Source organism: Typha angustifolia, chromosome 15 (assembly GCF_048772165.1).
Source record: "Typha angustifolia cultivar Huaian chromosome 15, ASM4877216v1, whole genome shotgun sequence".
Taxonomy (NCBI): domain Eukaryota; kingdom Viridiplantae; phylum Streptophyta; class Magnoliopsida; order Poales; family Typhaceae; genus Typha; species Typha angustifolia.
The window spans coordinates 6640855-6658455 of NC_133253.1; the positions used below are offsets into that span (position 1 = coordinate 6640855).

The 17601-nt window shown below is 38.0% G+C and overlaps 2 protein-coding genes across 3 annotated transcripts; one reads left to right on the plus strand and one right to left on the minus strand.

The window, feature by feature from the left end:
* Nucleotides 1–3548: 3548 nt before the first annotated feature.
* Nucleotides 3549–11741, plus strand: LOC140777658 (probable potassium transporter 2). Its single transcript, XM_073121924.1, has 9 exons — nucleotides 3549–3764; nucleotides 4859–5102; nucleotides 5530–5778; nucleotides 5927–5977; nucleotides 7050–7310; nucleotides 7410–7462; nucleotides 9771–9885; nucleotides 9974–10228; nucleotides 10454–11741. The coding sequence occupies exons 1-9, from the start codon at nucleotides 3726–3728 to the stop codon at nucleotides 11542–11544; spliced, it is 2358 nt and encodes a 785-aa protein (XP_072978025.1). The 5' UTR covers nucleotides 3549–3725; the 3' UTR covers nucleotides 11545–11741.
* Nucleotides 11742–12929: 1188 nt separating this feature from the next.
* On the minus strand, nucleotides 12930–17572 carry LOC140777328 (uncharacterized). Of its 2 annotated transcripts, XM_073121366.1 has the most exons (2): nucleotides 17340–17572; nucleotides 12930–15135 (listed from the first exon to the last, which is right to left on the minus strand). In XM_073121366.1, the coding sequence occupies exons 1-2, from the start codon at nucleotides 17436–17438 to the stop codon at nucleotides 13477–13479; spliced, it is 1758 nt and encodes a 585-aa protein (XP_072977467.1). In that variant the 5' UTR covers nucleotides 17439–17572; the 3' UTR covers nucleotides 12930–13476. The 2 variants fall into 2 exon arrangements, with proteins under 2 accessions (XP_072977467.1, XP_072977466.1); XM_073121365.1 differs by lacking the exon at nucleotides 17340–17572 and having other exon boundaries at nucleotides 12931–15661.
* Nucleotides 17573–17601: the final 29 nt, after the last annotated feature.

The window sequence follows — 17601 nt, forward strand, 5'->3', positions numbered from 1 at the left end:
ATTCTTAAAATTAAACCACTCTACTAAACTTTAATTTGTATCATAAAATTGTTAACCTTCTCATCTAAATTTAACAAAGAGAGTTTAAATTACTAAAATACTCCTGTGATATAAATAATTTTATTGTTAAAGTAAATATAAATTTTCTAACTATTTTTTAATATAATCATGTGTAGATTGTGATAGTTAGATAATAATTAATTTATAAAACACACTTGGTTTTTTTCCTCTCTTTCTGCTACCATACCCTGGGAAAGAGTCGAAGTGATAGCAATTAATGAGGGAATTAAAAAGTCAATCATTTAATAGATTTATTTCTTTGTAAGTTTTATAGTTTTATTATAGAATTCATAGTTTTGAATGCTTATATTTTTTATTTTTTATTTTTATTATGAAATTTGCAGTTTTATTACCTAACTTGAATTATTAAATATTTGTATATTGAGACAAGGTGAATAATAGTGAAAAGTTAATTAAATTGTACTAAGTGCACATCATGCCTCTCTCTTAATCACCCAATGAGGGCAGTTTGGAAAATACGAGAGGTTGAAATAATATTTCAGTTTGATAAGAGGAGAAAATAATTCTTATTTTTAAATATTTATTATGGTAGGAATATTTTTTTAATATTCTTATTTTATTTGGATAAAAAAAAAGGTTAACCATTTTATGCTAATTTAAATCACATAGAAGCAAAATGATATAAATAAAAATTTATAAATAATTTACTTTTAGGTAAACCCATTCGAAATCAATTCATAATAAAAACTCCTTCTCTTTCGGAATATTTAATAAATTGGCCACTTATTCTTGATATAACAGTGTGTAGGTTAAAATATTTAGCAAAACTTAGTCGAAATTAGGGCTATATTTATAGAGTAATAAGTCACATAATAATAGATTAAAAAAATATTTGACAAATCTAATGGATAATTTAATTGTACGAATAGAAATAAGTTTTTTATTTGTACGAAAGAAAGTTGATGAATGGATTAGTCAAAAACTCATAATATATATATATATATATAACCTCTCTGTTGAGTTTTGTTTAATAAGTGAATTATTGATTATTTACTCTCTCTGTTTGTGAAGAATTTATGGTTAAAGACTCCACAGAGTTAGAAACCGTGACTATTTTCTAACTCTAAATGCATTTAATCCGTTTGTGCTTTGGTCAAAGGAGACGATGCATCTCTATATTTTCTATTTTGTATACTTTAATCTTCTTCGAATATTCTATTGCTAGCCTTTTCCATTCAGAGACAATAATAAAGACAATTTTGTCGTCAATACCATCAAAACTTTCTACTGTTTCGCCTTCATCGTTATCTTTTAGTTACTTAGGTTGTTTGTAGTCTCAAACATTTTAAGAAGGGAGGAGTTATTGAATAGAATAGTATAAAACTTATCAATCTCCCCTGCATCCAAACTCCATAACGCAAACAATTAGAATTTAAGTATTTTCTTAACAGTAGGAGTGTCAACTTCTATAAATTTATATCATTTTTATCTTTTATAAAAAAAAATTAGATAGCTAAGAGAGAGAAATAAAGTATTACTAATTTACTCTTACAATTTAGAAAAGTGATCGGTACTTTCTGTTCATATGATTGATCGGTACTTCTGGTTAATATTATTTGGTATCATTTAATTATGAGAGAGAAATTAATAGTTATTTGGAAGAAGTTAGAAACATGAAAAATGTAACATTCCAAATATTAATCCAAGCATTTATAGGGATTCAAACATATGATCTCTGCCGGGCTGATAGGACTTATGATTAGCTACAAGAGGGACCAGATCTCCGTATGGATTCTTTAATTTTAATGGGCAATAATGGCAGATGTGTCCTAGTTGTGATCCCCTGCACGTAGTAATGGAGGTCCCCCTACCTGTGGTTACTGCAAATTTGAACCTTTTGAAGCCCTTTTCTCTGGATGCATGGGCCTCATTGCTTTAGAGCCTGGCATGTTTCATTTTAGATCATGAGAATCTTGTATATGAGATGAGCATTCTTTTGTTTTCAGAATGGCAGTGAGGGAACCAAGGGCAGAATCATGCTCTATTTATCTTACCTCAACAAAAGTGCTAGCAGTTAACAGTGAGGCAGAATCATGCTGAAGAGCTCATTCATATGTTGTTCAACTATACAAGGTCTGTTGTTCCAGAAATAAGACTTGTTTCTTGTCATTATGGGAGATCTGTGACCAGTTTATGCTATCAAGAGTGAGCCTTCAATATCAATACCCTAATAAAACCTTTAGCCAAGAACTCTCCTCAAGTGGTGTAGAAGTTTTCAGCTATTCTCATTAAATCAGACAGCAAGTTTGAATCATTTGTCTCTTAATTTTAAACAAAAACCTGCTGCTACTTACAGTGCAATTTAGCTTGTACACTTTCAGATCGAAATTAGGAGGTGTTTAGTGCCAACTTCTTACAGTAGCAATCTGAACAGAGTGGAAGTCTGATAGGAAAATAAACCATGACCACATTCAAATAATTAAATCAAACAAATATACTATTGCTTCACCTTCCACACCTTCCACCCCAAATGTCAAACACATCAATGCAGGCTATCACTCTCACTTGTAAAAAAAAAAATGATTTCTTTGCAATTAAATAATGCTTCTTTGTTATATTATATTATTTTGTTACGAGATGACATGAGACCATGAGACTGACTCATTAAGAGTGTACTTATCGATAATAAGTGAGGGAAAAAAGCTTTGGAAATTTATAGTGAGATTATTTTTAGTAAATATTACGATTTATTAATATTTGATAAAAATTAGAAGTGTTAAAAATAAATCGGTAATTATTATAATAAGTTGGAAATTGCGGCTTTTATTGAAATTATTATTTTATTTCTCTATTTTTTTATCGAATAAATATATGAGAAAAAAAATATTCCACGAATATTATCTTATCCCTTCCGGGCTCCGGCTCACATTGTCTGTCACATAGATACAAACTTTTATTTTTATTTTATTTATTATCGCATCGGATGGTAAATTTAAAAATAATTTGTCCGTTATAACCCCCCACAAGTGGCGTAGCTTATGGTGGGCCCCGCCAATCTTCCATGCGTCCGCTATGTCGGAGTACATTACTGTGGTTGTTTTACCGGAAAGTCACACAGTCCACGTGTACTCACCACATAGACCGCCACACGTTTACAACGCGGCTCGCGCAGGCTGACCGTACCAATCTCGGCCGTTCGTTTTACTCGTCTGTGGTATCTTTAAGATCCCGTCACCTTCTTCTTTCTCTCTGTAATGTAGACTTGCTTTTAAATTTTGGATAATTAAATATTTTTTTAATTTGTATATTTAATCAAATTTACTCTTCAAATAATTAAAACTTAGTAATAAAATTAACTAATCAAACAATTACTAAAGCACTGCTGGCCGTTATCGGGATCTAATACAGCGGTGAGAGCACCCTTATCCCGACGAAAGGTGACGAGATTCTCTACATACCAGCGCCGAGTGTGGGGCCCCGTACCCTCTTCGTTCCCGATCGTTTATGACCAATAAAAACCCGTCTCTCTCTCTCTCTCTCCACCCCACCCCTAATTACTTCGTTCACTACTCATTATTTTTCCATTTCCCTCTCTCGTTCGACCTTCCAATGGCGATTTACTTTCGATCTCTCTTTCGCTTGTAGCAATCGGCAGAGGCGAACCGGGGTAGGATCGAGGGAGAGAAGAATCCGCCGCCGCCTCCATGGATCAGGAGAGGGGCACGAGTTCCAGCGATCAACAGGTGAGACCATCTCTTCCGAAGAATCTAATGAGTGGGAATCGGATTAGGGTTCTTGTTAGGATTATTCGGCCTCAACCTGACAGAGTTGGACGTTAGACAAGTTCCAGAGTGATTTGTAATTCTTAGACCAATTTGAATGATCAAAGTTTGGTATCTTTACATGCATAACTGATCCGCGCTCTTGTGGTTTGCTTTGCATCTCCTCTGGGATACAAATCTTATCAAAGGTGTGCCCCCGAGCTTCTTCGATCGATTGACGAGTCCCATAGGTTGTTAGAAACAACTTCCTTATCGCCTAGGAACCAGCCTTAGATGGAGTATAGCTCGGATCGGTTTAGATACCTTAGGTGTTATGTTGATATGTAGGCTGATCATGAATTAAGCCCTCGCAGTAATATGTTCCATTGATTTTACGTATCAATTCTAACTTTTGTTTTAATTATAATTTCTTTTGTCTGAAGTTTTTGAACCACCTTGATTAGTAGGTGTACAGTGTTTCAAAACCTTGACATCATCACACAAATGATACAACGGTGCATGAATTGTTGGAGATATTTAATCTAAAGCTAACTAACCAGCAATTTAAAAGTCAATATCTGTTCCAGACGCATATATGTATGTCCAGTTAGTCTCAGTTTTGACCCCAAGAAAAACTGAAATATTTAGGCCAAAACAAATTGGTTTTGGTCGATAACAGTCTTAAACCAAAGTCAAATCACCTATCTTTGTTGGTCTCATCTTAGTAATGAATTTATCCTTTGGTTTTGAGTGAGTTTGGGCAGTTATTTTTCGTCTTGTCAAAAAATCCAAAGTCCAAACCATAAATTTATGTATATCTATATACTTGCAAGACATTTGTGAAAGAGAAAATACATGCACGAAGGTTGTGGATAAAATACAAAGTATTCTCTGCAACAAGCCTTCATCCTCTCTTTTCTTTACAGGCAAGTAAATCAGCTGATAGGGGACCACCCATTCCGTTTGGTGAAATATTGTTGTACCAAATTATATTGTCACGATGTTACAAGACGTCCAATTATATGCAGTACCTGCTAGATAACTGATTCAACCCCTATTGATTTTTGTTATTGCAGTTCCAATGGAGGAGTTACTACAAAACTCTACTTCTTTTATCATATCAGAGCTTTGGCGTCGTATATGGTGACTTAAGTACATCTCCCCTTTATGTATATAAAAGTACATTTTCAGGGAGGCTACACCGATACCAAGATGAAGAGACAATATTTGGCGTGTTTTCGTTGATTTTTTGGACTTTCACTCTGATTCCATTGCTCAAGTATGTCATAATTGTGTTGAGCGCGGATGATAATGGCGAAGGTGCGCAATTTGATGTTTTTATGTTGGTCAGCAAATGAGGCAAGGCAAATAAAATTCTCAGGCTTGGCTTGGTACTTATATTGCTCGAATAATCACAAGCTCAGCTTGAGTTTAAGCACTAATTGATGTTCAAGCTCGGGCAATTCAATATCTGAAAAATTGTGAAACGAGCTTTTAAGGAACTAAGTAGACCTTTAATTAAATCAATCAAATTACCTTTGATCAATCTTGGCTTATTATTAGCAGAGCTCTTTAAATAAGATGGAGATGGACTTTTTTGATAAGAAAAGGTGCTGGAAACCAAGCTGTTACCTTGCCAAGCCTGGGTTATTTGGTTCAGATTGTGTGCCCTGCCTGCACTCATCGATTTAATATCTTTTCTTTTTATGCATTTGAGCATTACTTTTAACTATGGAAATATGTACAGGAGGAACATTTGCTCTATACTCCCTCCTTTGCAGGCATGCAAAGTTCAGTTTGCTTCCAAATCAGCAAGCAGCTGATGAGGAACTCTCTACATATTATAGGAATGGATTCGATAATCGCAATCACATTTCTTCTCCACTGAAAAGGTTTCTGGAGAAGCATAAACGGCTGAGAACTTGTCTACTTATTATAGTTTTATTTGGTGCCTGCATGTTAATAGGTGATGGTGTCCTTACACCAGCAATTTCAGGTAAGGATGCTGTGTAATTTATTTCTGTGTTTCCATTTTTGTGTTTAGTTTTTGCCATTGGATAATCTTCAGTTTATTTTTCATAGTCCCAATGGCCTTTGTTATCACATTTCATGTAAGACTCTTCTCTTACAATTTGTGATTTCAGTTTTGTCGTCCATTTCTGGATTGCAAGTCCGTGCCACTGGATTACATGATGGTATGTGCCTTTTCCTTTTTCCTGTGGATTATTAGGTGGTTGTCAGATTGTGTTTCTTTGCTGTTGTTTATCTCTTTCTGAATTTGGTTAATGTCTTATTCTAATTTTTTTATTCCTTGCACAATAAGCTTTTTGCCTTGACCATTTAACCACTCCTAAGATGGTAGTTGGAAAAAGTTTGGCATGACAGAAACTAGGAAGCATCTGCCAGTGCAAATTTGAAAATGCTGAATATGGTCATATTGAGGCCATTATGTGATTGAATGATATCACATGAACCATTTTGATTTCCTTACGTAGCGGAATGTACATGTTGCATTCATGGATATACATGTTTTAGTTATGCATAAGGAATATTCCTTCTATATACATATAGCAGAGAACGTGTGTAAACAATCATTATAGCTTGAATAGATCAGATAAGGAGCCTTTGCTTGTATTTTCTGATATGGTAAGTTGATAATTGACCTCTCAAATTTTGGAATGTATATAGGGGCTTTCACATGGATGCAACTCAAAGCTTTCAATATAAATTTTGTGCTAATATATCATCCAAGGAATGGAACTGACCCCTGAAGCCCTAATATTCCATGCATGCAACCCAGATTGATTTGGCCAATGTAACCAAATAGTGCCAATTATGCACTCACCCTTGATCTCCATTCTCCTCTTCTTTGTGCTGTTCATCTTTGATGGTCCTCAATAATTCTCCTTCTCTTATCTTTCCTTCCTTTAAATAAAAGACAATGGCTTGTGATGGATTAGGGATGTGCAATACAAGGTGAAATACACAATCTTCCATCATTCCTAAATATTTTCTCTGACAAACTCATTGTAGCAGATTTTTTTTTTCAAAAAAATAATAATTAAATTTGGCGCTCTCTTAATAGCGTCCTCTAAGTCTATACTTTTGGAACCTACATTTGTTAAAGTTTCAAAGTTGCTTACAGAGATTTGCACCATTCTTGGAGGGAAGAAAATATTGTCCTTTTGTTAGCGTAAAAGCTTCAGTATTTTTTTTTAATCTTGTTGTATTGTTGGTTTCTGTATTTAACTTTTCCCTGGTATACAGGAACGGTGGTAATTATTTCATGCATTGTGCTGATTGGCCTCTTTGCTTTACAACACCGAGGTACTCAAAAGGTGGCATTCCTGTTTGCACCTGTTGTTATCATTTGGCTCTTATGCATTGCTGCAGTTGGATTATACAACATCATTCACTGGAACCCCAAAATATATCATGCTTTGTCTCCATACTATGTCATTAAGTTCTTCAAAATGACGGGAAAAGATGGTTGGATTTCTCTAGGAGGAATACTTCTTTCAATAACAGGTGAATGACAGAACCAGCCCTTACTTTGATGCGATCTGCGGTCTTTTCTTTTTCATCTATAAACAACATAGAATTTATGAGTATACGTAACGTTTGCAGGTACAGAAGCTATGTTTGCGGATCTTGGTCACTTCTCTGAAGCATCTATTAGGGTATGCTGAGCTAAGTGTAGTCATCAGATTTATTGTATCAAATTTATGTTGATAGTAACGGAGATAAATAAGGGTTCCAGATAAGAATAATATAAAATGTGACCAAGGGATAATAGGGAATAGCTATACAAGTATAGAAGAAATCTGTTATTTAAGTTGGCATATTAATGTATGGGAGCGCAAGATATCTGTGGATTGTAGTACTTCATACTTCTGTTTAAAGTTATTTCCATTGTTCTTTGAAACAACCAACCCTGCTTCACTTTAAAGATTATTTATTATTATCTCTGAATGATGTTGCTAGAAGTGGTTGTACATTCTAAAAATGTTTTCACCATTATATTACAGTTCCACTAAAGGCAACAGGTGCATCTGCTTCTGTAGGAGAGATTTTAAATTAGTGGGACTAGCTCCTTTTTGTTGTTAAGATGAGGAGTTTTTTGTAGTTTGCAACCATGCAGTTAGTTGAAATTTGGTTTCCATATGTTTTTATCACTTGGATAAAGATCAATACTTTGACTTCAGTTAAAGAATTCCATCGTCTTATTTACTTGCCAGATTAGCACCATCAATTTCAGTACTCATGTCTGATATATGGAAGACTTTGATAATTCATAATATGTATTTCAGATCTGTCAATTATTGCAATTCACTCGTCACAGCATGGAAATATGTATCTCATTACCTCGAGTTAAATTACTTAGTTATAGAGAAAAGGAGAAAATTTAAGGGGATGACTCATCAGCATCCATCAGGCTAGCATGATGCAGATGGGAGAGAAGGGACGCATGGGCTGAAATATTGACCAATGTGAATCAATCAGGAGTCTTGGGGTTCTTTAGCAATGGGATGCAGGGAGCTAGAGGAACTATCTAGGCCCCAGACCGACTAGAATTCAAGAATGATGTCCAGTCGCAAGATATTGTTGCTGAGGGCAGTGACCCTGAAAGGACTCACCAATGGACTGAGGGCCCAGACTTGGGATTGGACTGGCACTGCCAATGATTGCTTAGCAAGATTTCTGCATGTCATATGATGCAACATTATTTAGTAACGTGAATTTTTGCTGGAAAAGGACATATGCGAAGGAAATAAACTCACAACCAGGACAAGGATTTGATGGCCACAGACAGTGTATGCTCCATAATATGCTTTGTGTCACCTTGTTATGTTCAACTGGGCAAACCATGATGACTCATTAAGGATGGAGGGAATGATTATTTGATCAGCCTTCGATGATTTTTTACTTATATCATCTGAATAAGAATGGCCTCCATTCATGGCCAACACAGTAGAGTGGTGCAACAAGAAAATCCTTAATGGAGATGCGGTAAAAGATGACCTGATGAGCCTACGATTTACTTCAATCATATGAATAAAGGGCATCTATTCATGACCTTTCGTTTAGGATACCTAGATAAATTCTCTAGCCTAGCAGTATTTATATATATTATAATAAATAGAGGATTGAAAAAGAATTAAGGCCTTGACATCCTCAATACAGAATCAATGTCTAGAAATATTTGCAGATGTAATCTAGTAAACATGATGTAGCACAGTTGAAATGCATGGAGAGAAGAAAGTGAAATAAGGGCTTGGGCCAGTTTTCATATAGAAAGGGTTATAGAAAAAAGAGTATTAGGAGAGAATGAGGAGGAAATTTGAAAAAGAATCACATGGAAGAGGGGAAACAAATGGCTAGATTTGTAAGGAAAAGCAGTTTGTAGTTAGAATTTGGAAAGGAGGAGTTGTAAGGAGGAAGAAAACGCCTTCATGCTGCTAAAAATGTGAAGTATTTAGGAGTTCAGGCTTGTCACTATTAACATAATGTCACTTGGAGAATATTAAATTTTTATGGTCAGTTCAGTGATGTCACACTGAAGATTGCAGGATTAATATGCAAACTTCTGAAGATTTGAAGACATTAATTTAACAAATGCATGAGTTCTTTTGCTATATTTGGAGGATCTTTTTTCCTTCCAAATCAATATTGATTTCATGTCATTTGTTCAATATCATGACTTATATATCCTCTACGTTCGGCAATGTGAAGCTTTGATGATTTATTGCACTTCTGAGAAACTCCATTCCGGTTGAACATATTTTTTTGATTGACTCCCTAGGATCAACATTTTCTTGTTTATATAGTATTTATTACCTGTGATGTCCTACACATTTCGGATGTTCCTGCATTCCTATAATAATTCATATGTCTCAATTTTGTGCTTTTCACCAAGAAATTGTTCAATGATACTCTTTTCTGCTTCCATCTGATTTTCCTATATTAACTCCACCTGTCTATATGCAGCTGGCATTCGTGTGTGTCATTTATCCCTGTTTAGTTCTGCAATATATGGGCCAGGCAGCATTTCTTTCTAGAAACTTCTCTGATGTGCCTACAAGCTTTTATGAATCTATTCCACGTAAGTCTCCATTTATACTATTAGTAGTATAGATTTCAATTTTTTCAATATGATTACTTTTGAAATTAGATCGTTGTCTATCTTGCAGGTCCTGTTTTCTGGCCTATCTTTGTGGTGGCAACTCTTGCTTCTATTGTTGCTAGCCAAGCTGTCATTTCAGCAACATTTTCAATTGTCAAGCAGTGTCATGCTTTGGGTTGTTTTCCTCGTGTCAAGGTTGTTCATACATCAAGATGGATCTATGGTCAGATATATATACCTGAGATAAACTGGATCCTGATGGTCCTCTGTTTGGCTGTAACAATCGGCTTCCAGGACACAACAGTTATTGGAAATGCTTATGGTAAGTGGTTACATACTTACATTATAAGGATTTATTGGTATATGTATATGCTAATACATCATCTTAATGTTTTTTTTCCATTGTTATTTTATAATCATGTTTATTTCTTCAATGGGTATATCTTGTCTTGCCAACTGTGCATTCTTAATCTGCTAAAAGAAAGTTGCTAATGGCCCCATATGTATATAAGGACATCATCTAAGCTGGGTATCCTGTTAATTTCAGGGATTGCTTGTATGACGGTTATGTTTGTGACAACATGGTTGATGGCATTAGTTATCATCTTTGTATGGGGAAAGAATGTCATCTTTGCCTTGTTATTCCTCTTATTTTTTGGATCAATTGAGGCCATATATCTTTCCTCTTCTCTCATAAAAGTTCCCCAAGGAGGATGGGCACCTCTTGCACTCTCTTTTGTCTTCATGGTTATCATGTATGTGTGGCACTATGGGACACGGAGAAAATATCTGTTTGACCTTCAAAACAAGGTGTCAATGAAATGGATTCTCACCCTCGGCCCCAGCCTTGGAATAGTTCGTGTCCCTGGAATTGGACTCATTTACACAGAGCTAGTGACAGGAGTACCTTCTATCTTCTCCCATTTTGTTACAAATCTTCCTGCTTTCCATCAAGTTCTAGTCTTTGTTTGTGTGAAGTCAGTGCCAGTGCCGTATGTTCCAGCAGATGAACGATATCTTATAGGACGGATCGGACCTAGACCCTACCGAATGTACAGGTGCATTGTTAGGTATGGTTACAAAGATGTGCAGAGGGATGATGACAATTTTGAGAACCATTTGGTGATGAGCATTGCGAAGTTCATTCAGATGGAAGCTGATGAAACTTCCTCCTCTGGGAGTTATGATGCATCTACTGAAGGGAGAATGGCTGTCATACAAACTTCTGATGGATCTTGCACAAGGCTGGTAATGGCAGATGCTGATGACGATATAGGTTCCTCCATTGCTTTTAGAAGCAGCAAATCAGAGACACTTCAGAGCTTGCAGTCAATATATGAGCAGGAATCACCAAGTTTGAACCGCCGACGCCGGGTGCGCTTTGAGCTGCCTGAATCACAGCATATGGATCCTCAAGTGAAAGAAGAGCTATTGGCACTTGTAGAGGCTAAGCATGCTGGTGTTGCATACATCATGGGCCATTCTTATATTAAGGCCAGGAGGAATTCCTCTTTCCTGAAGAAGTTTGTCATAGATGTTGCTTACTCTTTCCTCCGGAAGAACTGTAGGGGGCCATCTGTGGCCTTAAACATCCCTCACATCAGTCTCATTGAAGTTGGTATGATCTACTATGTCTAGTCGGTTAGGTAATTGCGAGAAATGGTGTAAAATATCTTTCTGATGGCCGCTGAGCAAGGTAAGTTGTTCAATTGCCATCTATTGAAGTTTAGCTGACAGTTACCAACTTAGTATGTTTTCAATTCTACCTTTTAGTCGATATTTTATGTTGTCAGGAACTGTATCATAATCAGTGGAAAGTCTTTTTGAGTTTGCCATGACAATCAGTAGTTAATATTTTACCCGTCTAAATCCTTCGTTTCACTCTGTTTGGTCTGTGATAAATACTATCTCCTTGTGGGAAGTTGCAGAGCAGAAGAAAACGAGATCACGGAAGACTAAACTTACTTCTACCAAGTGCACTTTACTTGCAGCAAGAGGTCCTCCTCTTGTCTTTCGCCAAGGTGATCTTACTAGGATCTTTTGTCCGTACGAATGCTATCTAGAGTTCACTTTGAGGCGATTTTTCTAGGATATTTTCTGTACGTATACCCCTCGCAGAGTCTCTTATTTATGTGTAAACTGTATAACCTTTTGAATTTGATAGTTGCACATAAAACTTCTCAAAATCCTTCTCTCAGGTCGTTGTCGACAAATATGAATTAAAACGTAAAATATCCTTCTCTCAGGTCGTTATTATTATTATTATTATTATTTTCATTATTTATACTCAAATCATCTGAAAATCTTTTTGAGTTATATGACATTATATATATATATATATAGCTAGAGCCTAGATGGCTTTTAATCCTTTTTTTATCCATTATGCAAAATTTGCAAGTAAATAAGGCACAATCTGTCCCCTTGGTAGATAACCACTATCTCAAAGGCTCAAATCTTCCTTTTGAATTGTGAGATAGGAACAATCTTCTTCTTGCATAAGCCTTCTTATTCTAAAATTAATAACTAAACAATAATTAAGTGAGCAACGCCAAAGTGAATGGGGCCTTAATATTTACCTAGCTCCAGCTAAGGCTTGAAGTAAGATTGTATGATCCAGCTCAAGCATGACCCCTTTAAACTTCCCCTACTCGTAACCACAATATAAGACACGGAAATTAACCATGAAAACATAATGGAGGTTGTGGTAGTAAATCCAGTATCCAGTAATCCATCCGTGTTTTCCCAGTAGCGTCTGGACTAAAACATAGCTCCACCAAGCAAGCAGTGTTACTGTGGACGGGACTAAATATCAAACATAAGATTAGTGGCTGCCATAATCTGTCAAGAGAGAACAGTATTTCTTTATGATGAACTGGATGAGATTGGGTTGTTGTGAATGGTCTGTCTTCCCTGCACGAACACTTCTGTAGCAGTCTGTAGTCTACAATCTTATAGTTGATGTAAATAAAATTTGCATGTGAAACATTAGAAACTAAAGTAATAGTCACACAAAATGTGATATCATGAACGCATTTTAAAGCAAATGGTAAAAGCTAATTGGTAAAAATATTGTACAGAAATAGAATTCAATTGAGTTGTTCATGGATCAATTATTCTCATAGCTAAACAGAAACCCTAGTGACATTTAACAGATCTTTTCTACATGGACTCTACAGTAAAGACAAAATAACTACATATAAGCATACCCGTCTTGTTCTGATCACAGCTCTTTCTTCTCTGTTTCTTTCCAATTGCCAATATGTTTTTGCTCAAGGAAGTATTACTTTCCACACTTCATCTGCAGCTTGTCGCTCAGATTTCTGAATTTGGTAAATTAGTTGTTGTGAGTAGAATCAACAGAATCTTCATACATAGAACATCTCCCCCAAGGGAACTGATCGCTATCTTCTGTTTCCTTTCACAAATACTTTGGCACCTTTTTCCAATTCTTAACCACAGTTGATGAAAGACATCGGTGGCAACCAAGTCGCTTAGACCTTTGATCCGCATGCCGTACATAAGATTGTTGTTAGTTGTTTAACTTATATCCACGATGATATCATACATTCCTCACGTATGAACTGCAGAGTTTTCCATCACCGAAGCATTGCTATTAATCTCATCAGCTGGGATTCCCTTCTCTGTCATCTCCTCCTGAAGGGCAAGTGCCTTAACTTCATCTCCACATCTTTTGTAGGCACGCACTAGTAAGTTATACATGTCACTGTCAGGAGTAATGTTATTCTGTAGCATTTGTCCATACAACTTGTCAACCTCTTGTATTTTTCCCTCATTAGCCATAGCACTGATAAATGCATAATACGTCTTTAATGCAGGTTTGATGCCTAGGTTTCCCATTTCTTCATATAGCTCAGAAGCTCTACTAGTATTGCCAACATTGCAGCATCCTGAGATTAGCGTGTTATACGTGATCACATCAGGGGTCAATCCTTCATCTCTTAAACGACATGCCATTTCCTCAGCTTTAGATATGTGTCCTTCTCCACAAAGACCTTTTATAAGAGAATTATAAGTTACAATACTTGGAGAGATCCCTTTACCCTTCATGTCGTCAATCATCCTAGAAGCTTTATTAATAGAACCAGTATCAACGTATGCATCAATAAGCATGTTGTAAATCCGTTCATTTGGTAAGACATCTCTATCCACCATGCTGGTAAAGATTGCTTCAGCTTCCAGTATCTTCCCCTTCTTGCATAAGGCATTCACGAGAGAGCCATAGGACACAATATTTGGTTTGAGACCCATCTCCTCTTGCATGTCATTTAGAATACTGAAACACCTTTCAAACTGTCCATCCCTCCCATAAGCATCAATCAGGGTATTGTATGTCTCTACTTTAGGGGCCACTCCATTTTTCACCATCTCATTTACTAAATTTTCAGCGTCTTCCATCTTATTTAGCTTGCAAAATCCATTTATAAGCGAATTATAAGTGATGTGGTCTGGCTTTGCTTTACGCAAACTCATCTGCATCATCACCGAGGAAGCCCTCTCTAAGTCACCAATCCGGCAATAACCATCAACAATCGTATTGTAAATAACAGTCGTCGGAGCCATCCCCTTCTCCACCATTCTTTCCAGCACTTCTTCTGCCTTAGAAACTTTTCCATCCTTGCAAAGACCATTCAACAAAATACTACAAGTATAATTCCCAATCTCGACACCCTTCCTAACTGATTCTTCAAACAGAGCAAGGGAAGCCTCCGTATCCCCACACCTCGAATGGCCATCAAACAGAATGCTATATGTAAACCCATCCGGCACCAGCCGATTCGCCACCATCTCTTCCAACAAACCCCTCGTTTCCTTCACCCGGCCAGCACGACAAAGCCCAGAAAGCAAAACATTATACGTGATCACATTCGGCTTTACACCTAAATCCACCATCCTACCCCTCAAACCAAAAGCAGCATCCAAATTCCCAACCTTGCAATACCCATCGATCATCGTATTGCAAGTAACAAGGTTTGTTGCCACTCTCCTCTCGGTCATTTCATCAAACAGCTTAACAGCATCTTCTCCCCGCCTCTCCTTCCACAGGGCAGCAATCAACACATTGTAGGAGAAAGTATCCGCCTTCACTCCATCTCTCCTCTCCATCCGCGCCAACAAATCCAACGCGCCATCGAGATCCCCAGACTTTGCCGCGGCTTGTATCGCCTTGTTGTAGGCGAAGACGTCGGGTCGAGTCCCCGAGGCTTCGATCTGCGAAAAGACGAATTGAGTATCCTTGTATCGGCGAAGGGAGACAAGAGTTTCGAGGAAGAGGTTGCATGAGGAGAGGGAAGGGAACGGGAGGTGGTCTCCGGCGATGTAAGACAGGAGTCTGAGGCCGTCGTCGGCAAGCCTGAGGTCGGCGCAGGCAGCTATAAGGACGCTTCCGGCGGAGAAGAGTAGGGGCGTGGAGGAGAGGGGTAGGGTTTGGTAGAGGTGGAAAGGGGAAGGGAAGAGGGTTGGTTGGGAGGAGACTAGGGTTTTGGTTAGGTTGACGGCGGCGTGGAAGCGGTTTAGCTCGAGGAGGGAGACGAGCTTTGTTATGGGCTCTGTGGTCGGATTGGGTTGTAGGGTGGTCAGAGATCGCCATGGAAGGAGAGAAAAGAGGACATGTATGGGATTTTGAGGTTTGTTGAGGGTAGATCGGAGTAGTTGCGCCATTTTCCCCCCCTTCTTTTTTCCTTCCCGGTGAGGAGGTGGGGTTTAAAGAAGGTTTTAAAAAGGAGATGCTAGAAACGACCATACATACACATACACATACACATACACATACATCATGATCTTACACTTTTATTTTTAAATCTAAAATATGGGTTGAATTAGGAGTGGCAAAATGACCCGACCCGATAACCCGACACGATAACCCGGCATTTAATCGGGTTTGGGTTTGGTATAATCGGGTTCGGGTCATAAACGGGTCAACCCGTCTAACCCGTTTAATAAACGGGTCGTGTTCGGGTTTATACAACTGACCCGTTTTGACCCGTTTGACCCGTTTAATTATACAGGTCGGGTCTACATCCAGCCGCCTCTGCCTTTCCAAATATTTGCCCCCATCTCTAATCTCTCTCTCCAGCGGCGATCATCTGCCACCGTGTCTCCGCCTGCCGCCTCCCGCATCTCCGCCTGCCTCCTGCCGTCTCCACTCCGCGTCTCCCGTACCTCCCGCATCTCCGCCTGCCATCTGCACTCCCCATCTCCTGCATCTCCGCCTGCCGTCTCCTCTCTCTGTCTCCGCCTACCGCCCACCACCGAGTCTCTCCCTGTCTTCGCTTTTCACGGTGCTGCAGTCTTCGCCTGCCACCCCCGCTCCCTTTCTCCGCTTGCCGCGTCTCCTCTCCTCCTCTCCCTGTCTTCGCTTTTTGCGGTGCTGCAGTCTCCGCCTGCCGCCGTGCTGCAATCTCCGCCTGCCGCCCCCGCTCTTTCTCCGCTTGGTGCAACCGTCTGCCGCGGTGCCTCCGTCCTTGTATCTGCTTGCCACGGTGCCTCCATCCCCTTCCCCGTCTCCGCCTGCCCTCCTCTCCTCTCTTTGATGTGTTCACTCTCCTCCAATCGCCTCTCCGTCCCTAGCCGCACCGACCACCTCGTCTTCCTTGGCAGATCCGGAGCTCGCGCCATGGGAGCCAGCTCCTAGAGCCTTGCCTCCACCGCTGCTGCTTTGTCAACACCAACGTTGAAGCTTGAGACATTTGAATTTATTTTTACTAAATTTTCCTACAATATTGTAAATTATGCTGGATTTGTGTAAATTTGTGATAGTTTATCTCTGCGGCCTGCGGGTGATGTATTACGCCGATAACTCTAAACGGGTTAAATGGATGTAAATTTAAATGGGTTGTATTTACGGGTTAAACGGATGGTTAAATGAGTTGAATAAAAAATATAATATATTATTAAACGGGTTAAACGGGTTATATAAAAAATATAATTTATTTATTAAATGGGTTATACGGGTCGTGTCGTGTTACCCGTTTAATAAACGGGTCGTGTTCGTGTTTAGAAAAATTGACCCGTTTATTAAACCTTTTATTTTTAAATCTAAAATATGGGTTGAATGCTCTGTTGTGAGCCTAAAATTAATTACGAGACAGTCCGTCACACATAATATTTTGTTAATAACAAAGTTTAAGCATTTTATAGGTTTTAGATCATTAAAAAAATTAATGTATCATTATAACAAAATAAATAAGAGGGTCTAACAAACACTATCTATCTTGCCATATGTTTCACTTCAACCTTTTATGCTAACAAGTAGCATCAATAAAAGTATTAGCTAACTCATAATCACAGACTTATTTTTATCAGAATGAACTCATTTGAACAGAAAATACTTACTAGAGGCAGCAGTGGAAGAGAATGGTTTTTAACATTACTTGTGAGCTAAAGAAAGGTGGTTTTTTTTTTCTTAAAATCACCTGGCAATTGGGAAGTTGATATGCAAATATCCAAATGTCCTTTGGAGTGAGGACAAAATTTTGGTTTAGTCGTAGGCTGATATCCGAATAATGTTTCATGTTGAGAGTAACTCTTCTTTTTCATGTGAAAGCAATCTGAGCAGCTCTCTGACTATGTTTGATGAATCAGCAACCTGAAGATACCAGTAGAGCCATTTGATAAACTAGTACTTGAGTTCAACTAGAAGGCCTACACAGGAGTAGAAACCTGAATCAATTAGCA

Bases quoted from the DNA above. Each gene is read 5' to 3' on its own strand.
- LOC140777658 (XM_073121924.1), top strand. From the start codon at position 3,726: ATGGATCAGGAGAGGGGCACGAGTTCCAGCGATCAACAG. The intron at 7,311-7,409 runs GTGAATGACAGA...TAACGTTTGCAG, and splicing joins AATACTTCTTTCAATAACAG to GTACAGAAGCTATGTTTGCG. The intron at 10,229-10,453 runs GTAAGTGGTTAC...TGTTAATTTCAG, and splicing joins AGTTATTGGAAATGCTTATG to GGATTGCTTGTATGACGGTT.
- LOC140777328 (XM_073121365.1), bottom strand. From the start codon at position 15,585: ATGGCGCAACTACTCCGATCTACCCTCAACAAACCTCAAAATCCCATA.